Source organism: Elephas maximus, chromosome 5 (genome assembly GCF_024166365.1).
Source record: "Elephas maximus indicus isolate mEleMax1 chromosome 5, mEleMax1 primary haplotype, whole genome shotgun sequence".
Lineage (NCBI taxonomy): Eukaryota > Metazoa > Chordata > Mammalia > Proboscidea > Elephantidae > Elephas > Elephas maximus.
The window spans coordinates 43,259,548-43,283,667 of record NC_064823.1 but is presented as its reverse complement, the minus strand read 5'-3'; the positions used below and the strand labels follow the sequence as shown (position 1 = coordinate 43,283,667).

At 43.3% G+C, this 24,120-nt stretch overlaps 1 protein-coding gene across 1 annotated transcript in view; it reads left to right on the top strand.

Annotated features, from left to right (window-relative positions):
* Positions 1–20,566, top strand: part of HADH (hydroxyacyl-CoA dehydrogenase) — a 62,616-nt gene extending 42,050 nt beyond the window's left edge. Inside the window, exons 4-8 of the mRNA XM_049885563.1 lie at positions 5,847–5,973; positions 9,411–9,500; positions 13,254–13,326; positions 18,574–18,690; positions 19,750–20,566. Of these exons, the coding sequence (XP_049741520.1) occupies positions 5,847–5,973; positions 9,411–9,500; positions 13,254–13,326; positions 18,574–18,690; positions 19,750–19,868 (526 nt within the window). The 3' untranslated portion in view covers positions 19,869–20,566. The remainder of the gene's footprint in view (positions 1–5,846; positions 5,974–9,410; positions 9,501–13,253; positions 13,327–18,573; positions 18,691–19,749) is intronic.
* Positions 20,567–24,120: the final 3,554 nt, after the last annotated feature.

Here is a 24,120-nt window from a genome sequence, read left to right as displayed (position 1 = left end):
TGGAGTTAATAATGTCTAGGACCTTTCTAGTTTATCTCCCCAAGACTAGCTTCCTTATTTATAAAATAAGGGCATGGTACCTATTACACAGGGTTGTTTAGATGATATTCCTGTGTGCCTACTGTGTGTCAGGTACTATACTAGGCTCTTTCATCTGAATTTTTATAAAAGATGTGACATGCGAAAGGCCATGACCCATAGTAGGCATGCTATAAATGTGACCTTGCTTTTGGCCTTGAGTCATCCTTCTCTGCATTCTTTATTTTCTTAGATTACCTGCATTTTTGAATGCCTGGTAAATGTTTTTCTTTTTTTAATCAGCTTTATTGAGACATACTTTGCTACTCAGTTTTACAGTTAGATCCTATAACGGGAAGAAGCTATGTTAGAGAGAGAAGGTTCCAGCTGGAATCCCTGATGAAACAACTGCATCCTGGAAAAGAACACTCCTTCCCTAGCAGCAGGTTAAAAAGTACAAAGGAAAAGCTCGGACAAGGCCCACAGTCACCTGGAGCTGAGTCATGGCTCTCCTCCTTTGATGAAGCATGGACTCTCCAGTTTGTTACACTCCCCCCACTCCCTCTCTCTTCTCCATACTGAGGTCTGTGCTGTTGATTTTCTTGTACATGTAAGGGAAAAGTAATTTTTTGTACCTGAGTTGGTCAGAAAGGGAGAGATGAGATAGTCCAGTAGAGTCAAGTGTTTCTAGGAAAATGTGAGAGTGTATTTTTTTTGATGAAAAGTAAGACAGTGCTGTGTGTTTAATATGTAAACACATTGTGCTTGTGTTGAAAGAACAGTGTGAGACCCTGTTGGAAACAGAGCCACCCTAACCTTGTGGGCTGTTGGGACTTGGCCCTTGGGAGAGACAACTGGGGTAGGCTCCAGGGAAGTCTTTTGTAAGTGGCTTCCCCCCCGCCCTTTTTTTAATTGTGGTAAAAACATACACACCAAAACTTCATAATGCCACAACTTCCACATTTACAACTCAGTGATATTGATTACATTTTTTATGTTGTATCACCATTACGGCCATCCTCATCCAAAAAGTTCCACCACCGTTAACATAAACTCAGTTGTCCTTCCCCCCACCCCATCTTAGTCGTCTAGCGCTGCTGTAACGGAAATACCACAAGTGGACGTCTTTAACAGAGAGAAGTTTATAATCTCTCACACTCTGGTAGGCTAGAGGTCCAAATTCAGGCTGCCAGTTCTAGGGGAAGGCTTTGACTCTCTGTTGGCTTAGGAGGGAGGTCCGTGTCATTAGTCTTCCCTTGGTCTGGGAGCTTCTCCATGCAGGAACTTCAGGTCCAAAGGACACGCTGTACTCCTGGCATTGCTTTCTTGGTAGTATGAGGTCCCCCACATCTCTCTGCTTGCTTCTCCTCTTGTGTACCTCAGAAGAGATTGGCTCAAGACACAATCCAGTCTTGTAGACTGAATCCTGCCTCATTAACATAACTGCTGCTAGTCCCATCTCATCAACATCATAGAGATAGGATTTACAACACTTAGGAAAGTCATATCAGATGACAAAATAGTGGACAGTCACACAATACTGGTAATCATGGCCTAGCCAAATTGATGCACATATTTTGGGGGAACACAATTCAATCCCATGACATTCTACCCTTTGGCCTCCAAAAATTCACATCCTTGCCAGATGTAAAATATATTCACCCCACCATATCATAGCAAAAGTCTTAATTCAATTCCAAGTCTAAAATCCAAAAATTCCTCTTCATCTGTGAAATGTAGAATATAAGTTATCTGCTTTCAAAGTACAGTGGTGGAATAGCTAGACATTTCCATTACAAATGGGAGAAATTGAACGGAAAGAAGGGATAACAGGCACCAAGCAAGTCAGCAGAACACATTACATTAGCCCTCAAGGCTTGAAAATAATCCTCTCTTCTCTGAGACTATTTACACAATGACCCTGCCCTTTAGACTGCAGGTACTGGCCACACTCTCCGGATTCTGAGTGGAGGCCCCTAGACCCTAGGCTTCAGCTCTGTCTTCCAGGTCCACTGGAATAGCAACTCTGCTCTCTTGGCTTTAGGCACACCATTCTCCTAGTTCGTCTGAGTGGTGACTCCACCCTTAGAAACGCCAGAGGCCATGGCTCCACCCTTTGAGACCCTAGAGGTTGTGGCCCTACCCTTTGAGACTGAAGCAGCTTGCCTTCCTGTGTTCCTTGTCTCTTCGGCTTCTACTTTCTAGTTAGTTGGCCTCACAACCCTTTGGGCCTCACTGCCCATGTCTGCCTGCTGCGGCAAGTATTGCAAAGCTGTGTGGCTCCACTGATAAATGCCTGGAGGCACCCCACTCCACCAGTACACTTCGGCGAGAAGGCACTTAGCTCTCTTGCTCTGTGGGTTGGCAAGCCTAGCTCCATCAATAAGTGCCTGGAGGTACCCCACTCCACCAGGAAACCTCCTGCACAAAGGCAGTCAGCTCTCTCACTCCATGGGTGGGCTCCAGTGTCATCTCGCACTCGTCTCCTAGTTCTGCTGCTGCCGGTCCTGTGCTGCTGCTTCTCCCCATCTGCACCATCTCTGTGTTTACTGTCCTCCCCACTTCCCTCTGAGTTCTCTATCCATTCACAGTTTCAAAACTGCTTCCCACATTTTAAGTATCTGTTAAAGCAGCACCTTACTCCCAGTACCAAGTGTCTTAGGCTGGGTTCTCTAGAGAAGCTAAACCAGTAAAGCATATAAATATATTTATATAGAGAGATTTATATCAAGGAACTGGCTCACGCGCTTGTTGAGGCTGGAACATCCCTAGTCCATCGGTCAGGATAGAAGTTTCTCCTGATTCGTGTAGCCCCCCGGGGCTGGCGAACCCAAGATTGGCAGGTTGGAGAGCAGGGCTATTGCTCACAGGCTGTGAAGATCAATAAATCCCAAGACTCGCAGGCAAGACCGAAGGTAAGCAGCTAGCTCAGTCACCAGAATCAGAAGTCGGATGGACAGGAGCCAGCTGCAGGATGCAGAACAAGCAAAAGCCCCCATCCTTCCAAGAACATCACCTTTTATTTGGATGCAGGCCACGTACCCAAGGAAACTGCCTTTCAGCTGATTGGCTACTCACATTAGATGCCATCATGGGGGTGATCACATATCAGATCTCAACAGGGAAGTGATCACAGCGTTATACGACTGCCAGCACACTGAGAGTCATGGCCAAGTTGACGCACAGTCTTAACCCTCACATCCCCCAGACAAAAACCACCCTTTACCCCAGCCTGCCACCCCTAGAAATCCACTAATAATCTGGTTTTTATATATCTGCTTATTTCATATAGTGAGATCATACCTTATTTGTCCTTTTGTGACTGACTGACTTCTCTTAGGAGCCCTGGTGGCACAGTAGTTAAAAGCTCAGCTGCTAAACAAAAGGTAGGCAGTTTAAATCTACCAGCACTCCTTAAAACCTTATGGGGGTGATTCTACTCTGTCCTGTAGGGTCCCTGTGAGTCGGAATTGACTTGATAGCAGTGGGTTTGGGTTTGTTTTTTGTTTTGTATTTCGCTCAGTATAATGTTTTCAGGGTTCCTCCTTGTATGTAACCACATTTTGTTATATGTGTTCATCTGTTGATGGACGTTGCGGTTGTTTCCGCCTTTGGTTATTTTGAAAAGTTCTGCAGTTAACATTGGTGTACAGGTTTGTAAGTGACTTTTCAAGAAGCAGACACACAAGGCTGAGGAAAAGCTCTGAGCAGGAGCGGTCTACCCAGGAGAGAGAGCCCTGGACTGTCGACATCTGGGACTGGGCTCCAATGTCCCTGTTTGTCATTTTACAGAATGTGCTTTCCAGCCAGTGCCCTAGTCTCCCCTTTTCGGCAGGCGAGTTGCCCTTTAAATGTTATATAAAAAGCTACCACATTATGACATAATACTAATTTTTGAAATAACTATTCCTTTTCTTAATGGAGGTGTAGAGCAGCTGTTAGCACAGCCTTGGGCCAAGACCGTCCCTGCTGCCCTTGTGGGCTTTACGCCCCAGACTCGTTCAGGGTGTGGAGCTAAAAGGAGTGCTTGTGCTGGCCATACATGATGTTATTGGCAGAGGAGCTTTTGTTATTACGTTAAATAATTGGAGATTTAAAAAAAAAAAAACCACTGCTGTCGCCTCATAGAGACCCTATAGGACAGAGTAGAGCTGCCCCATAGGGTTTCCAAGAAGCGACTGGTGGATTCGAACTGCTGACCTTTTGGTTTGCAGCCATAGCTCTTAACCATTGTGCCACCAGGGGATAGTTTATGTTATTTACCCTGTGGACCAAACAGCAGGAAAGTTTGAAAGCTAAAATCTAAAAATCTTAAAAATACATTTTTTTTTTTTTTAAATAGGGAAGCACCCCCGTGTGGCCTTTAAATGGGCTAACTGGAGGTTGGCTGGGAAAAATAGGTGCTACCGTGCATGGGAAGTGTTGACGCGGTGGACCTTCCCTTAAGTAAATCTCTTAATCTCACAGCTGCTGTCTGTCATCTACTGCATAGGCTTCTCCTTTCATCTCACCCTCCTCTCCTTTTTCCATATTACTTGTTTCTTCTCCCTTTGTCTTTCCAGTACTCCTGCCCACCCTGGTTTCAGCCAGATTATGGTGTTGCCTTTTGGTAAGCAGGAACTCCAGGATCTGGTCAGTCCTTTCTGCACTGTGACTAGCCAATATGATCGTAATTAGTTAGCATTAGGTTGTTGTTAGGTGCCGTTGAGTCAATTCTGACTCAGCGACCCCGTGTACAACAGAATGAAATACTGCCCCGTCCTGTGCCATCCGTACAATCATTGCTGTGTTTAAACCCATTGTTGCAGCCACTGTGTCAATCCATTTCATTGAGGGTCTTCCCCTTTTTCGCTGACCCTCTGCTTTACCAAGCATGATGTCCTTCTCCAGGGACTGGTCCTCCCTCACTGATAACATGTTCAGAGTACGTGAAACGAAGTCTCACCATCCTTGCTTCTAAGGAACATTCTGGCTGTACTTCTGTAGGTAGTTTTGTGAATTTTTATCCATAAGGTGGCGCTGTAGGAAAGCTTAGAAGTCACCTGTATTAAAGATCTGCCTATTAGGCCTTTAACAACCCACGTTACTGTCAAATTTGACTTGAGTTAGTACAGATTTTTTTAAATTAATATTTTATACACACAAAAGAAAACAAAACTGCTTTTTCAGGAGATTTTATAATCTGAAGACCTTGGACATCTTCCTTCCTTTCCCAAAACTACCTGTGTAACCTTAAAATTTCTTTTTGAACAGTGTTGGTTTTCTTCTGTTTTCATTTTAATTCTTGTTCAATGGGAAAGTAAAGCTTTTCACTTGGGGGTAAGAGATTTTAGTTCATATGTACTATCCAGTGTTTCTCACTCAGGATTCAGGTGTTTATTTACAGTTTTTGTTTATTTCGGGTGTTTGTGATACAGCCTTCTGTGTTAGCCTTTGGTGACTTAGAGTTTTCATTTTGTGACTGAGGTTGGTTAAATAGCTTGATCAGTTAGCTGCCTTCTTGTTACATACTATGATAATTAACTAATGTAAGCAGATAGGAGAAGTTTTGCTCCCTAAAATTAAGGAGCTATTTATAAAGGTTAAATATACCCTGGAAACAGGTAACTTTTAAGTTACTTAATTTAAAATTTCAAAACTTAAGTTAAACTGAGATCACTGGATTTCAGCCTCTTGTATAAAGATGGGTCTTTCTTCCAGCTTCCTGCACAGTCAGGGCAGCAGATCTGGGCAGTAAGTAGGCGTGTTGTGCATTACACCCAAGATTTGTCTTAACTGTTGCCAGAGATGAGACTCACTCCAATACCCCACCATTTTTCTCTCTGCAGACACACAGTCTTTGCCAGCAATACTTCCTCTTTGCAGATCACAGGCATAGCCAATGCCACCACCAGACAAGACCGATTCGCTGGGCTCCACTTCTTCAACCCAGTGCCCATAATGAAACTTGTAGAGGTCAGTGGGTATCTGCTCGTGCATGTCTGCTTGCTCTGCTGGCTTTCTCAGTCCTGCTTTTCTGAGTTGCACTGGCCTTGCCACCAGGGGACCGCATCAGCTTGATTTTAACGGGTGGGTAGAAGATTGTCCTTGTGCGTGTTTCTTGTGCCATAGTCTGTTCTTCCAGAGTGAAAAGAAGGCGGCAACCTAGTATATAGGAAGGCGCCTGTACCTCGTTTCTTTCGCAACCTGTGTTTTGACCAGTGATGTCCAGGAGGACTGTTAACTTTTTGGCATGTTATTTACTTGTTTGTGCCAGAGCTGATGGGCAATGCCGAGAAACCCATCAGGCTGGGAGGGCAGCATGAAAGACCACTTGCTTATGGAGACCACAAGGGGAGAATCACAGCTTGGTATTCACACTGAGGGTCATTTTGCTCCAGGCCATAAGTGGAATATTAGATAGACCTGGTTTTAAAGAGCAGGCATGCCCCATCCCCCATTCCTGGGGTGAATCCTGGCCCTATGCAACAGTCCTTGGTATTGTCCCCAGATGATGCACACCTCCTGTGTGTTGTTGTCAGAGCTATTAAAAGCAGCTCCCAATAGCCTTGAACCTTCTGACCAAACCCGAGAGGCAGAGGGAAGTGGCCAGGGGGAGCTACCCCCAGCATTCCTGTTTGGGCTGCTTCTGTTTGATTGCTTGGAGACTGGGTTATGAGGGAGGTGGAGTCACAACAGACAGTTTGCACCTGAAATGTGGCAACTTGCCTTTTACAGGGAGCTAATTACAGGGTCTGAAGAGCAGCCACCATTAAAGTAGCATTTGTTCTGAGATTGAGGAGTTACTGCCTTGCAAAGTGTGGGGGAGGCTGCTGATGTGGGTGATGTGGAGCCAGCAAACCTCCGGAAACTGGCTCTGGCCTCACTGGGAGGGGGTATGGGGTCTCCTGCAGCCCCTTCTTCTCTCCTTTACCTCCTCTGTGCCACCCACATATGCACTGATTTCTAGTTTAGTGATGACGGCATCTTCTTACAGTCTTCTCTCAGGTAGTAATCTGACCCATCTTGCAATTGAAATTTGTCGGTTCTACCAACATTGCTCCTCAGCTTCTTCCATTTACTCCTCTTCCCTAAGGCTGGTTTTGAAGACATTGAAGAATGAAGGGGAAGGACCAGGGATACAGGGATTAGAAGAAATAGCACTTATACCTTATGTGTAAAAAAAAAACCAAAGTAGTAGCATGGCATTTTTAACATCTCAGTACCTAGGGACAGATGAATTTCTTCAGTTACTATATTGTGTACATACATGGGTTTCTTTTTGATAGAAAACTTCTTTTTAGAAGTTTTAGGTTTACAGACACATTGTGGGGAGAGTATGAGTTCTCATATATCTCCTCTCCTCCCTGCACACTGTTTCAAAATGTATTTTTAAGTTAAAGACAAATTGTATAGATTTACTTCCAACCCTAAAAATGTTATCAACTGCATTTATCTGATAATGTCTGGTCATGTCTTTAGCACCTTGGTTGTTAAGAGCTAAAGTTCAGAGAATGTTACCATTTTCTGGAAAATGTTTTATAAAAGTGCTCTTCTCCGTGCAATTTTTATTCTTTAACTTTCGCTCTCGTATGTGGCGCTGGTGGTGAGCCCCAGAATGAATGGTACTGTAAGCTGAGTGGTACCTTTCCTTTACTTGAGACTGGACTCATTTATATATTTTTTTCAGACTCTTGCGTTGGAACTGTAAACGGAATAATTATCTGTAGCACATTGCCATTTATTGAATGAATGAACATGTATCCCTCTCATTTCAAAATAAAACAAAAACCTTTACTATTATAGCCACCTTTTGTCCTTGCTCAAGTTCATTAGTTCTTAAACAAACCCTAGGATTGCTGTTTGATTTTTGACACCTGCAGAGCAGTTGGTGGTCCATCTCGTTCTGCTCCTCGTCCCATCTCCAGCTTCATGGTGCTTTTTTCAGCTTGTACTTATTTACTTCCCTCAGTGTCATTACGTACCACCACTCCCCAGCCTGTGAGCACACTGGAACAGGCACGATAATAACCCTCTTCACTGATATGGCATCTTTCATCCCTTTACAGACACCAGCTCATTAAGCCGTACGGCCCTCTGACAGGGAGATGTGTGAAGCGATATTATCCCCATTTCATAGTTGAGAAGGCAGGTATGGAGGGCTGATTTGACTCGCCTACAATGGTTATGAGGATGGCGCAGGACCAGGCATCGTTTTGTTCTGTTGTGCGTAGTGTCGCTATGAGTTAGAAACAACTCAGTGGCACCTAACCACAACAACATGATCACGTAAAGGGTCTGACGGAGGAGCCGAGCCTGTTGCTGTGACTCTGGTTGACATTTCTTACTGACATTCAAATTATATATAAATTATATATACGTATTTTAAGTTTAAATTCATTTCTGTCTCTCTCCATTTGCTGAAATCTAATTCCCTGAGAGATGAGTTCCCTAAATATGTATTGAGGGCTGACTCTGTGCAGGCACTGTGCTTCTTGCCGTCTCCTGTAGATCCCAGCAGGCTGCTGAGAACAGGGCTCGTCATATGCTTGCCCTACACCTTGTAGAAGTCAGGAGGGAGCCTTCTCAGGTGCCTGGCAGACAGCAGGCCTGTTTGCTGTTTGCTGTAAATGTAAAGCCTTGCTCTGTGGGGAGAGCCTGAAGCAAAGGGCGCCTGCTGGGCTTTGATGCGACTGTGTGGGAGAGGGTAGACTAATTGGAGCAACACTCATCTAGGGGCCCAAGAGACCTGTGACTCGGTTTCCTGGGATTCCTTCTCATCTGTGATAGGCAAGGGTGGGGCTCTACGTTCTACAGTGTCTTCCAGCACTGACATCCTGTGATATAAGAGTAGGAACAGAACTTGGGCATTTCCTTTTTCTTCCTCCCTTGCAGAGAACTCTAAGGGCAAGTATCACACCCAAGTGGACTTTCACTTTCTTCCCTGAATTAACAGTAGCAGCTAAAACAGTAACAAAATCCAGCATTTACTGAGCACTTCATTCCTCCTAAGAGCTGTGCTTAGTGCTTTACCCACTAATCTGATTTCACCCTCAACACCACTCCTTGAGGTAGCTAGAGTGATTTTATTTTCAAGAAACATGCCCAGGGTCACACAGCCAGTAAGTGGTGGGTTTGGGATTTGAACCCAGGTCTTTCTCAACTATAATCCTGTAAAACTACCACACACACTCTCTCTGTCTTCTTTCTCTTTCAGCCTTGATTCTGTACATTCTTCAGTGCTTTGTTGTCTTAAGATGGACATTTGGGTAAACATTTTGTTTCTGGTTTGAGATCCCTACTTTATTTTTGCCATCTGTGCGGGCCTTTTTGATTGATATTTTCTCAAACAGTTCTATTGATGTTGTTTACTGACTCTCAAGTCATAATAATTCTCTGCTTTGCATTTTCAGGTCATTAAAACACCCATGACCAGCCAGAAGACATTTGAATCTCTGATGGACTTTAGCAAAGCCCTGGGGAAGCATCCTGTTGCTTGTAAGGTAGGGTATGGGTAGCTTGGGAAGGAGGTGGTCTTCCTTGGAGCCTGACTCATTCCTGGTAGAATTACGTGAGCAACGGAGCACTGGTCACGTGCAAGCGTGTGTGTCAGTCTCTATTCCAGTTTCCTGGCAGGGAAACCCAACTCCTAAGCCATGCCCAAGGCCATCAGGTGGGTAGTTTGAGAGCTGAATGGTGCCCAGGACTTCAGTGGAACAGAAGACGTGGGACTTCTCTCTGGGTCCTGACTTCTGTCCCTTGATGACCAGCTATATTTTCATAAATGATTTTTGTTACCTTGTCAGCTTTGGCTTCTTTGGGGCTGCTGGGAGCAGAGCCCAGTGTGGTAAGCTCAGGCTGGAGGATGCACGCAGCCCTAACGGAGAATTAGAGCTTTACTTTTGGAAAGCGTGTCATAGATGTTAGGGGAATGATGGGAGAGGAGAGAGGCCACCCTGCCCAAAATAGCATTCAGGAAGCTGTTTCTCAGCAGACCATTGCATTGTGTTGTGTTTTTTTAATAAGAAGCGTGGTCGAGTGGAAAGGCACACTTAACCTCCAGCCTTTTTTTTTAAAATCATCCCAATTGTCTGAAATGATAACCTACTTCATTTTGATTTCCTTTAGTTTCCCCGTTGGCTTTCGTTCCTCTGCCAAAAACCTGGGGATTATGCTTCTGTATGATGTCGCAGTTTTTCTAAAGGGGCAGCTGTGTCAAGAAATTAAACACCATTACTAAGTGTTATAAATAAGCGCTCTACCTTTTGACCATGATCTTTTTGTGTGTGTGTGTGTTTGTGTGTGAAAATACATACACAGCAAAACATACACTCATTCAGCAATTGCTCCCTGTGCAACATTGACCATAATCTTTTATAGCATTAGGGTTCTTCTCATGACATCCTTTTGCTTTCTAATATAGTCTCAAGTTTGAACTCACAGTATTGTATTAACCCATGTGAGATCATATGCTCAGGAATCATCTGAGTAAGTCATCTGTTCAGTCATCTGTTCATGTGGACCCCAGTAGCCGAAGACAGCAGGCCCCCCAGCCTGAGAGGGTAGTTTCTTCTTATTAGGGGTCTCATTTTTTCTTTTTCTTGTACTTTAGATGAAGGTTTACAGAACAAACTGGTTTCTCATCACACAGTTAGTATACACATTGTCCTGTGACATTGGTTAGCAGCCCCATGACATGTTAACCCTCTCCCTTCTCAACCCTAAGTTCCCTATTACCAGCAGGTCTCATTTTTTTTAACACCTTTTTTTTTGTTGTTATTTTAAATCTGGATTTAAAAATATCACATTAATAACTGGCTGCTGTGATTGTACTTTCTGTCCCCATTGTGCTCTGTTAATGGAAGAAAGTAATAGTGTTAGAAAGAACAGCCGTGTCTAGCAAATTAAAAAAAAAAATTAGCTAGGTATAAAAACGAGAGTACAAGGAAAAGCCAGTGATTATCTTCAGCAGTGTAACCATAAATCATGGAGCATGGTGATCCATTCTCCATCACAGCAGCCACAGCAGCTGTGGGGATGGCAGCACATTAGTCTCATCAAGTTGCCCTTTTTACGTCATTCCAGAACTCTTCTTCTCTGGGATACCTGAGGGCTCTCCAGGAGTCTTTATTCTGGCTTAGTTATTTAGGCTCTTGAACATTCAGAAAAAGTATGGCAACCACTTAGAACAAGGGTCAGCGAACTTTTTCTGTGAACGGCCAGGTAGTAAATTTTTTAGGCTTCGCGGGCCCATATGGTCTCTCTTGCAACTACCCAATTCTGTTTTAGTGCAAAAGCAGCCATGGACAATACATAAAGGGGTGAGTGTGGCTGTGCTCCAATAAAACTTTATAAAAAACAGGCTGTAGGCTGGATTTGGCCTGTGGGGTCATAGTTTATCAACACCTGACATAGAAGAATGACATTAATATCCCCTGAGTATGTCTTTCTTCATAGTGAGGCTTCACAGGGAGAGCATGGTGTAAAGGTTATGGGCGTGCACTCTAGAATCAGCCTGACTGGGTTTTTACTCGCTGTGTAATCGGGCAAGTTACTTAACCTGTCTCATATTATTATGAGGAGTAGATGAATTAATTTTGTAAAGTACCTAGAACAGTGCCTGGCACATAGTAAGTACAGTAAATAAAGTGTATTAAGTAAATAAATATTAAAAGATTATGAAGAATATAAGGCTTATGACTATATAAGTTAAATTGCTTTATAAAAAGGATTGTCTCTTACTAGTCCCACTAATATTATGAGAGTACCTTTCTCTCTGCATCAACAGTTTTGAATATTATGATGGAAAAAAAAACCCTGATGATATTATTGGCAAAAATGCTGTTTAATTCTAATGAATATTTCTTTGATTCCTAATGAGTTTAAATATTTTGTTAGTTTTAGTATTTTCTCTTTATTCAGTTCTGTGAGCTCTTGCAATAGAGGATATTAGCTATTATAATTGAAGCAGATATTTTTCTGAGGCTGTTTTCTGACTTTGCATCTTGTCTGTGATGGGCTTCATGTCCTCGGGCATTTTATCCTGAGTTTCTACAGTAAACCTTTTGACGGTGAAAAGCATATTTTTGCCTCAGTTTTAAGTATAAACATGTTTTCATTAATACAATCTTGATTACACTGATAAAGCCCTTTTGTGTGTGTTTGTGCTCCTGTGGAGACAGGGGTCGGGACTGTGTGCAGCTTGTCCACAGTCACAGGAGGTGCACGTCATGTTTTTATTGGCCACTTTACATCACGCAGTCCGGTTATCCACAGGAGTAATGCATGACCCTAGTCATCTTGATTCAAATGTTTATTGAGTGCCTAGTGGGTGCTGGAAACTCAATACAAGGTCCAGGGCCAGGGTGAGGATTTCCATCCTCAGGAAGATCACAGCCTTTTGACAAAGGAGGGGTCACCATTGACTTAGTGGAAATCAGTTTCACTAAATGCCACCCAAAAATTACCAACATAGCTGACCTCACAGGCACCCAAAAGAGATCAGTAGGTAAAATCTAAAACCCACACCAGTCCACAGGAGAGGCGATTAGCAACTTAATGAGGAGGAAAGATCAGTGAGAGGGGCATGCCTTAAAGGAGTCTTCTCCAGGGCTGCCGGTCTTAGGTGGTGTGCTGGGAAAGGCCAGCATCCATCGGGGATCCACTTGATTACACTGGACTGTGCAACGGAGCATGAGGAAATGCCGAGCAGCCAGAGGGCTCCGGGGAGCCTGGGATTTAGTTCTCCTTTGGGGTTTGTTCTAGATGGAGGGTTACTTTTTCTAGATTTCTAGAAGGGATGTGAGAGAGGAGTAAAGGGGCTACTGTTTGAATGTAGGCTCTGTGCACATGTCATTTACGTGTTTTTTAATTTAATCATCGTCATAACTTATGAAGCAGACATTAATACCCCCAATTCACATATGAGGAGATTGAATATCAGGAAGATGCAAGGTCAGAGTGCTAGAATTTGAGCCCAGATCTGCCAGCCCCTAGTGGCCCCTCTACCTTGATCTGCCTTTATTTCAGGATCTGTGCAGTAGGGACACCTGGGGTTGATTTTCTTTCAAGTGCCATGATTATTGGATAAATTGTCATAGGAGATAGAAATAAGGCTGTGTTGGTACTTGAAGACAGATTTGAATATGAATAGCTTTATAAGTGTGGATAACATAATGCAGGGTATAAAGGCGCAATCTATTTCACAGATGAAGTTTACTGAAAATTCACTTTTATTTTTCTCTCTCCTAAAACAGGACACTCCCGGGTTTATTGTCAACCGTCTGCTGGTGCCATACCTCTCAGAAGCAATCAGGCTGTACGAGCGAGGTAGCTGTCCTGACCCGGCCGAGAGCAGCAGGTCTCTGCTCCTGGCACCACCCTCCAGGAGCCCTATACAGTGTCTTCAGGAAGGGAGGGGTGGGTGGAGTAGAGGAAGGAGCTTGTGTGTTGTAGCTGTGTGAGCTTGGGCCTCACCCCTTTGGGCCCTGGTGCCTTGTCACTGTGTTCTCAGGGGTCCCGGGGCTCTCTGTGAGACCTCTGGGGCACAGCTCTGGGACCCCCTTAAGTCCCAGCCAGAATGGTTCCATGACCCACCTGGATTTATATCCTGGATCTTTGCTTTTAGTTAAAAGGTTTAGTGCTTTAAAAGAAATAATAATTTATAAATCACTAAGCGAGGTGATTTCTAAAATTCCTTAAGATCCTAAAATTCTATGGCTATATGATGGGTGATGGGAAATATGGGACAAGGCTGATAATATGATAAAGACTTCCTAGTAGCCCTCTGCCCTTACTGAGTGATATTGGGGTACTTTTTTTTTTTTAACCATAAGCATGGTCTAAAATTTTTTCTGGAAATATTGTTGATTGACAAAGAATAGTCTTCCCTGTTCTAGAAATACAAGACATGTATCCTGCCTGCCCCCCCCCCGCCCCCATTTCTCCAAAGGTGACTACCCTGGCTGCCTCACAGGCAAACAGGCCTGACTAAGGCTGAATAAAAAGCAAGTGTGATTGTTTGCAGTTACTTCATTCACAAATGCTTGCTCCTGAGAATGTCATTTTTGAAACAAAACATTTACACCAGCTCTTCCAGGGAGATGAAAGCACATTTACTTCCTCAAAATCTGCTTTAAATATTAAAACTTTGCTCTGTGGTTTATGGAAGCAGTTGCCTCACTTTTGCTCCCAGATCAAACCAACACTTCTGTGTTTATCTATCAACAAATATGCCTAATTACACCTCAAAGAAAGCGTAAAGCATTTGCCTTACCTTGAAAGGCTTTTTTTTTTTTTTTAAATAGCTACTTTTTAGAACGTAGCAGTGGGTGATCCCCATCTTAGTGGTGTTTTTCTCACTGAGACATATGGTTGTTTTGATATATTTTCAAATGTACTGTGTATCTGACTGTTAGTTGAAAACCATTTTCTTGTCCTCTGACCCTTACCATCCATCGCTAACCACTGTGAGATGAGGCTGGAAGGGCCACTTCTGGGCCCACATGGGACATGCTCGTCTGTTCTTAGCGCTACTAACAACAGAGCCCTCCTTGTCGGTCCCTCTGCCTCTCTCTCCAGCAGCCTTCTTGGGGCTTGTGAGCTGGAGCATTCCCTTGGGGAGGGGCTGGACATCATGTCTGGGTTGGGTGCTGCTTCCCAGGAGTCCACAGTAAGGTCTCTACTTCTTAGGTTGCACCTTAGGCTTTGTACCATGTCCCTCTGCCACCTTTCTGCTTCTCCCCATTTCAGCCAACACAGAGGAGTGTTTAACTGCATGCCCGCCATCCAGTCTCCATTTACCTGCTGCTCAGCTGCCCTGAGCGTCAGTTCCGCTTTAAAACCTGAAATTATCTTGGAATCTCCCTCTCTGGCCTGCCACTTCTGTCCGCTGGTCATTTTTACTTCGTGCCTGTTCTGCCTTTTCCTCTCTCCTTTCCCTATGCCAGTCTGGCTGCCTCAGCTCCTTCAGGCAACAAAGGAACCCACATTACGTGTCTTTACAAACTGGTATCTTCTGTAACACAGCCGTCTGCCGTGCTTGCAGTAAAAGGGTAAAGTTGTTACCGAAATGTACTGTACTGTATCTCCCACATCTACAGCTGAGGGAGTCTCAGGATCCAGCAGCTATTTAAAAAACCTCTGTAATGTAGACACTCTGTGACTTCGTTTAGCCCAGCCTTTTCTGAACTCATTTCGGAAAAAGTTTTCTTTGCAGTACTGTTGATGCCCCATCCACACATACTGTTAAATGCTGCTTTGTGTGATGGAGGCTTGTCATAAGGATGCGTGGCATATTCGAGCAGAGAATCATCTCAGCCATGGACCAGTCAGGTCTCCTGGACACTGAGCGGCTTTCAGGAAGCCTGAGGCCCTCCCGCCAGTGCCTCTTGCGAACTCCCCATGGTATCTGCTGGTGGTTCATTGGCCCTCTCTTACCACTGCCCCTGACTACTCTGAGCCTCATGGCTTCTGCTGCATGGTGCCTTCTTTCTCAGTGCCTTTCAGCTGCTGTCCTCACTCTCTTCCTTTCAGGAAAATTTGCTCTAATTGAGGGCCTGATTGGCGCAGTTAGTCACTTTTGCTCCTGTGGGTCAGAGCTCTCTGCAGACCTTTGAGGAGGCTGGTGCCCAATGGTGGCCTGCTGCTCCTGGCAGACACCCACTGCGATTGGTCGACTCTGGCAGGGTTGGCGGCCACATGGTTAGCTTTTCTTAGGAGGGCTGTGCTGGTGGCAGTGCCTGGTAGCTTAATGAGCCCGCCCCAGTCACTGTATGACATCCTGCTCACTGCCACTGCTTGCTCAAGACATTTTCAGTGGTTCTGTAGTGACCTACCAAATAAGCGCCTTTTCTTCTCACCATCAGCCCCTGCTGTCATCACCACATGCTTTACTTTCACTTTTCTCACAAGGCCTACCTGAGTTTCCTCAGTGCTGCAAAATGGACATAATCTCTGTTATCGTAACTCTGTTTATGCTTCACATCCCTGTTGGGGCTCTTGCCACTCTCTCCCCTTTCTTCTCCTGTTGTACTCTGTTTGCTGGGCAGTGTCTGGGTCCTCCTCATCTTTATACCCCAAAGTGCTTGTCAGTGACAGGCATTTAGTAAGTAACTGTTGATGAATAAAGCGGCTGTGCCCCGTTCCTGATCCTTAACCCGGCTTGTTGTCATTGCCAAGAATGGTTGGTAGGTGGCGCTGATGAGCTAGCAAGAGAAAGAAGGTGGGGCAGGTCCCAAGTCCCAGGTTACAGGTCCCCAGCCAAGAAGATTTGAAAGTTCACTGGTGAAACTTTTCTTTATTGTCTTGTCCAGCGGTAGGGGCTCTTACCCTTGGGGAGAGGGAGCTCCTGAACCTCCCACGGTTGGCGTAGAATTCTGTGTACATGTGCAGTTTTTATGGAGAGAGTGTCAGATTCTCAGAGAAGTACTTGGCTTTAAAGAAGTGTAGGAATTATTAGTCTGTACAACATGACACAACATTTAACCCGTACTTGGCACACCAATCTGCCTGTTTATTTCTCTTGGGGTTTTTTTTTTTTTTTTTTTTGGCAACGATTTTATTCTGTACTACTCAGAAGGATTTTTCCATTTACACTGACTGGAAACTGTTTAGATTTTTTACATGATATGCTCTAACTGTGTTTTGAAGTAAACTTGTCCTCAGAAGAGCCTCTGAATCTGGAATTACACCTCGCCACTAGCTCTAGGGTTCATTATCCTCTCGTTAAATATAGATTTGATTAAATAACTCTGGTTAAATTGGAACTATTATGTAATCAGATTTCTGCTCCCAAGGAGCTTACATTCTAACGAAGGGAGACAGACCATAATAAATGAACCAGTGGAGAACATGTTAGGTTGTCATCGGTGATAGTGGAGAAAACTAGTAGGATGGTGAGAGTCCCAGCCTGGAGTTCCAGCAGTTGCAGTTTTATACATTTTATATATAGGGATGTGTCACGGCTCTGATGAGGCGACACTGGAGCAGAAAACTGAAGGAAGTCAGGGTTCGGGCCATACAAATATCTGAAGGCAGAGTGTTCCAAGTACAGGGACCAGCAGGTGCTAATCCATGAGAGAGGAGTATGTTTGGCTGTCAACTCAGCGTTCTGGTTATAACACCATAGAAGCCTCGGGGTCTCATGAAATCCTCTGAGCAGAATCCATTTATGAGCTGTGGAGTCACACCCCAACTATGACATGTTCTGTCTCACCCCTGCTTTTGCACGTGCTGTTCTCTGCCTGGAATGCCCTTTTCACCTGCTCTTCTCCTGGGATTCTCTTCATCCTTGGGAACCTGGGCTTCAGTGGTGGTGGCTTTGGTGAAGTCATTGCAGTCTGAGTAAATTGCTCCATCTTTGCTCACACTGAACCTTGTGAATCTTCATGAATCTTTAGCACTTGTTAGGTTGAAATTTTTGGTGTACACATCTGAGCTCTCTGGTATCATGAGCTCTGAGAATTTGTCTTGTTTTTCTTTGTCTTGTTCAGTGCTTGGTGCATTTTAGAAACTAAATAAGTTGACTGAATGAAAAGAGGGCCTTTATAAAGCTAACGTATATCGTTATTCCTTGCTTTCAGTCACAGTTGTCAGAATCCTCTGGTTGACTAACTGGTATAGTACTCATAATGTCATCCAAGAAAAGTAATTGGGTGGTATTTTAATTTCATCCCCTTGAGTTACCTTGAAATCCTTTGATTTACTTTAGTATTCCATATGCCTTGGAAAATACAGTCTTTATAGATGTTTAAGTAGTTCTTACTCTTTGTGCCTAAAAGTTGGCGATTTTTAGGTATAAAATCCTGTCTGTTTTAGCATTTTCCCCTCCTTTAACTAGTTTTGGTATGGTTGACCATTATGTTTTGGAACAAAATTCTAGGTAGCCACTGCATAGACAGACTATTCCAGTTCCTGATTTTGAAGGAAGGGAGCAGTTCCCTATAAAGGTCTCTTGTGTCCCCAGGTCAATACAGTAAGGGTAAAATGCCTAGGAAAAAGCCCACGGGCCTTTGTCTTAGTCCACTCAGGCCACTGTCAAACCTGCATGACAATTCTAAATAATGTTTGGGCTCTTCTTTACACAGTTATCTTGAATAAAGCGTTTATGTGAATGTGACTCTGTGGGAATACTCATTGCCTGTAAACCAAGAAAGCTGGAAAAGAAATGCACTTTTCCACACAAAAACAAAGCTTTATTAATTCTTGCCTCTTTTAAAGAAGCCTGTTTCTCCATCAAAAAATACGATCTAGCTTTAAATATGACATTTTAGTAAATTATTCCAGAGTTGGAAAATCCCCATCAATTAGAAAGTAATGTTTCCAGGGCCTTCTCTCTCCATCAACGAGGTAGTAATGCTCTAGAATTCACCTCACATGGCGGAATAGCTTCAAAAATTTTGTGACGTATTTGGCTTGTACTTCTGAGATGAAATTTTAATTAAGCCAGGAATTCTGTTTCTAAGAGTTTTTTTGAATACGCAGATCTATAAAACTTCAGTAATTGTGGGACTAACCCTGTGACAGGGAGAATTGTGGGAAGGATGGCAGTGACTCAGCGTTGCCCTTTTCTCCCAGGTGACGCGTCCAAGGAAGACATCGACATTGCTATGAAGTTGGGAGCTGGGTACCCTATGGGCCCATTTGAGCTTACTGACTATGTTGGGCTGGATACTACAAAGTTCATCCTAGACGGTAGGAATTGGAATTCTCTGTTTTCTGTCTTTTATTGAGGTGAAGTTGTGTCTGTGAACTATGGACTATAAAAAAACTGCATGTTTAATAACTGTGAGTCTGAGCAGAGCTTCCAGAGTCCACACCCCTGCCTTAGCAGCATAAAGACTCAAGTTAATAGATAGGAGAAGGACAAATGTGGTGGTGTGGTACCTCTGAACAGGGTAACCTTTTTTATTTTTTAATTTTTAAATAATTAGATTTCACAGGATGTTACAAATACAGTACAAACAGGTACCCTTCACCCAGTTTCCCCAATGGTTATGTCTTATATAACCATAGTGCAGTATCAAAACCAGGAAATTGACATTGGTATAATGTGTCCTTCACCACATGTGTTGATTTGTGTAACCTCCATTGCAGTCCAGTACACAACCATTTTTTAAAAATGTATCCATTTTAATGTAGTGACTCTGAAGACAGGGTAAAAATAATTATTGAAACTGGAGTGAAGCCAAATGTAGCTCATTACTCAAAACCACCAAAGTCAAATGTAGCTCATTACTATCAGGTTTCACAAAGAATACTTGCATATTTGAGAGGACTGAGAAGTAGGAGATTTTGCATTTTATGAGGACGAAGAATTTTTTTTTTAAGACTATACCAGTAGTAGCAAATGCAGATTTTAAACATGTATTCTGGAAGCTGTTTAAATGTGTCACTAAGGAGTCAAATCAAGAAATCAGTGGCCTCTGTTTGTGTTCTTAGACCTTTGGCAAACTGAAGTCTGGCTTTAGTGATTACCAGGAAGGGCCGGGATAAGCAAGATGGCCCTCTGAAGCTGGGCCTCGAGCTGCACCGCCATGTGGCAGCCCAGGCTCTAGGGCTGATGTGGCTGGGTCAGCTAAGCCCTCCTTGTGCCTGAGCTGTGCTGGCCCGAGTGGGCACCATGCCTGAGAGGCTCTCCCACATCAGGATAGAAGCCCTTTTCTCCAAGCTCTGTCAGACTGGCCCTGGGAATGCTGAAGCATAAAAGTAAAACACAAGACTTCATCCTAAATCCTTTCCCTCCTCTAACAGGGTGGCATGAAATGGATGTACAGAACCCCTTGTTTCAGCCCAGTCCGATCCTGAATAAACTGGTAGCAGAGAATAAGTTGGGCAAGAAGACTGGAGAAGGATTTTACAAATACAAATGATGCGCAGCGCCTCTGGCTCCAGGAAGGACCCACGGAAGCGTGTACCAGCCAGCTCCCCAAGTGGCCTCGGGAATGCTCTCCAGTCAGACATTCCCTCACACCGCACAGTCTGCTCAATGTGCATTTTTGATTATAATCTTTCTGAAATAATTATTTACACTAGTTACAGTAATAACAGATTCCTTCACTGAGAACTAACTCCCTTTTTTAGTCTATTCATTTTGGGGTATTTCCTGAAAAACTTTATACCCTTGGTGCCTTGGAGCAAACATTTCTTTTCATTTTCATAAGAATTGCCTGAATTCATTCACTTGCAAAGGGAAAAAGCCTTCCTCTGAGAGCCCTGTGTTTTCATCATTGCCTTGAGGGAGAGTCATGAGCCATGGAGATGTAGTATGTCCATGCAGTGTGTATTACAGCATTTGCTACCTGCAGCTTTGAGCCTTACCCTACATTCTGGGTGTGACATAAGATGTTATGTCTTTATTCAACTCATCATCAGGATGCTGCTGCTGGATTGGTGGGAATAACTGTGCTGGGTTTGCAGGAAGAGCTTTGTTCTCATGGTCATTCACATCTGCAATCTTAGTGATTACTGTCTCTGTCTTTTTTTTTTTTAAGAAATCAGTGTGTTACAAACAACTTATAAATTGACTTTAATAAAATGTAATCTTTTAATCTATAAAAATTTGGATTGAAAATAAAAATATAATTTCAAATCATAATAAGTTTAAGTGTTTATAAAAGTAAAGATTGGTAATTTAAGCAAAAACTATGCCCCATCTTCCTTGGCTTATTATTCTTTTTTAAAGTGTCAGTGGTGGGGAAGGAAAAGGCAAGGGAAGACATTCACATATAAACCTGCCTGCGACTGTCCCTTCCAGATTTCTTACCAGTAAAGCAGTAATAGGACAGAGAGAAAGATTTTTAAGGAACATCTGTTTCTTCTTTGCCAGCAAAGTCAAATAGTGTAACACAAGCTTCTTTTAATCATTGGCCTGAGAAAGTGTCTTCCAAGATCGAATTTTGAAGCTGGAAAGATGTCAGAAACCCTGAGGTCAGTGGCCTCCCTTACAGAAAGCTCAAGTGATGTGCCCAAGGTCACCAGAAGTTTTGTAGCAGAGCCAGAATTAGAACTAGGTCATGATGATAAATACAAAATAGCACATTTGAAAACCTCAATCCAGAGTTGCAGACAGGACTGTCACCAACATGGACATCACAGTTCTAATGGCTGAGAATATTTTTTTCTTCATTCTGTGATTGATAAAAAGGAGCTTACAAATAAATTTTTAATTTGAATCTAATTATAGCAGAGTGTGAAAATAAATAAATATGCACTTACGTTTCTACCACACATAGAACCAGGTTTATTTAGGAAACTTTTGGGTTATATAAAACGTTCCCTAACGAAAAGAGGAAGCACCTGCGAAGCCACCACCATTTCCATTAATAAAGGTTACCCCTGTGGTCTGACAGCTCCCTGCTCACTCCCAGGCTGACTCTTGACCTTTAACATGAGTCCTGGGCTTAGGAAGAGGGGGCTTCACTTCTCACTCTCTGACCAGAGTCCCCGTAGGATGTGGCCCTTGGCCTGGAAATGGCAGGGCTCTTTCTTGACCACTGAATTCCAGGAAAGAGATAAAACTCAGCAATGTGCCTATCGGCCTGAGAACCACGCCTGCCAGATACAAGGGTGCGGTGACATTTTCTGAGATTTTTAAATGCATTTTTAGCCTACCAGAAGTCAAAAAGCCTGGCCTCTGAGCATCTTTTTATCCTTTTCAAGATATCTTTTCCATGCGTCCTGTTTGGGACCTGGAAGACATTTGAACATCCTTCTCTCCTTATACATGGGAGGTGGGAGTGGCTTTCTCCATGTCTTTGCTCTCTCAGGTGAGTACAGCTGCTTCCCACAGGGAACTCCAAGGGCTGAAGGAAAGTCTCCTCAGTCAGGTCCTCTGCTTTCAAATATAGACCAGCTGCACACGGAGCTGCTGCTCTTTTCCTCTCCTGTGTTTTGGCCACACTTGTTTAGGAAGGAGGGTGAGTCCGGGCAGTGCTGCTGGGCCCTGAACTCACCGCTGCCATTTCTCCTCACTTCCCAAGCTTACCTCCAAATAAAAACCATGAATCTTTTATAAAAATTTTAAAGTACCAGGTTTTGGTCAAGAGGACACTTTTCCCCCCTGCCCCTTCCTCTTAGTGTTATTTTTATTCCTACATTAAAAAAAAAAAAATTTAAGATTAAAAATAAAACCATACAATCTATGAAATGTCTTGTTGAATAAGACTAAGTGAGCCGCTGAGCATAACTGTCACCTAGACTTCAATTATGTTTATTAAAATAGAGTTTTTCAAAGAGTAGTTTTAATATTTATTAAGATTATAGCCCTTTAATATCTTTAAGATGGTAAAAAACGGCATGGGGTAGTATCTGACCTCCTCTGACCCCACAAGGGGAAAGGAGAGCCAAGATCAGTAGCACAAGCCTGACTCCCATGATGTGGAAGCCAGATAAGCCTCCTCTCTCCACCATCTTTACTAATTCTACCACCCATCTCTTGCACAGCTCTCTGTGCTTCTCTGCTGGGTTCGATAATTTGTTGCAGTGGACACACGGAACTCACCATACTCACAATTATGGGGTTTGTTAGGGAAGTACCAGTTAAGCAATTGGCTCAAGAACACTCAGGATAAAAAAAAAAAAAAAAATTTTTTTTTTTTTTTTACTCAGGATAGAGTTCTTTAATCAGGATAGCCTCTCCCCAGCTGTGCTTGCAGGCACGCCTCTCCCTGGCCCTTAGTCTCTGCCCAAAGGCACCCACCTTTCTCTCTCTGTGGGTTCGGCCCACCATGCTGTCTCCTGCTGCTGGGTCTCGCCTTCCTTGGTGGTGGTGGTGGGCTCCTCCCCTCTGCTCTGGAATTGGCTCTTTTAAGGCAAAACTGACCGATCCCCTTGGTAGGCCACAATGACCCTATCACACAATCACCTATATGGGAGTTGCAAGACCATGGCTAGGAAGGCTGAGCACAAAATTAATTAGTCACATTGCAAAGATTCACTGTAAATAACAGTTTCTCAGGGAAAATAGTTGGTTAACTTCTTTTGACATCAGTTATAAGGTGTATTTGCAGTACTGGAACTGCTAAATGGCACAGCATGGGGGTAAGGTGGGGCCAGGTCATGAAACAGAATCTGTGGTATAAAAATCAGGTGTTGTATAATGATTCATCACTGGGTTCTGGTAAGTAGTGAATTTCTGACTAACACGTCAGCTTTCAGAAGTTCATTTTAGACTGAACCACTCATAGTTGATAGGGTAAGACCAGTATGTTAGTCATGGCTTATACAACAATATGCAGTAATTACGTTTTCTCTCTGTTGGTGAGTTGCACTTTTCACACATTTGAAACAAGCTCTTGTCTTGTCCCACCTTGATTTTAATCCACTTAATATTTCACCCTAAGTAACTGATTAAGTCTACCACAAATATAAGGTGTGGCTATAATTTTATGGGACTTTCTTGTAAACAAGTATCAATGGTGCATAAATAGTAATCTTAAAAATGCTTTAAACAGTGGGACCATCGCTATATTTTCAAGGCTATGTTTTGAAAGGCAGAACCCATTTGGCTGTGGAAATTCTTTTTTAAATCAATCTCATTGTTTGATAATCACAACTTTTTTGGTTATTTCAGCAATCTGTCTTGATGGAACACCTCCTATTTTTAAATGGCAGAACAAAGTTTAACTCCTGAAAGACACAAAATCACATCACTGATACTAATTTTATTCAATTTTTTTTTTTAATTTAAAATAACTGTAGCTGCTGTAGTATTAATCTATATAAATGATTAATACCACAGACCTTGGAGTTAAAACGGATGGGTTCTGGTTCTCAACTCATCACTCTACCTATGTAACCTCGGGGTTATTTCTGGTTTGGATATATCTACTAAGACAGGCCTAATCACGGAACCTCTCCTAAGGGGTTGTTGAGAACCATGTGAGACGATGGCTTTCAAGTGTTGAGCTCACTGCCTAGCACAGACAGGCCAATTGTGGCCAACCTCCTTCTGTGCCCAGCTTGGAATGAGGCCATAGTTCCTGTAAACCTAACGGGTTACAGTCAGCCCTGAACCTTCCACACCTGGGGGGAACAGACTGAAGATTGGGAACAGGCCCAAGTGCCTCATAAAAGAGTCTTAGAAGTTAAGCTGTTGGGTCACTTGGGTAAAAGATTAGAGCT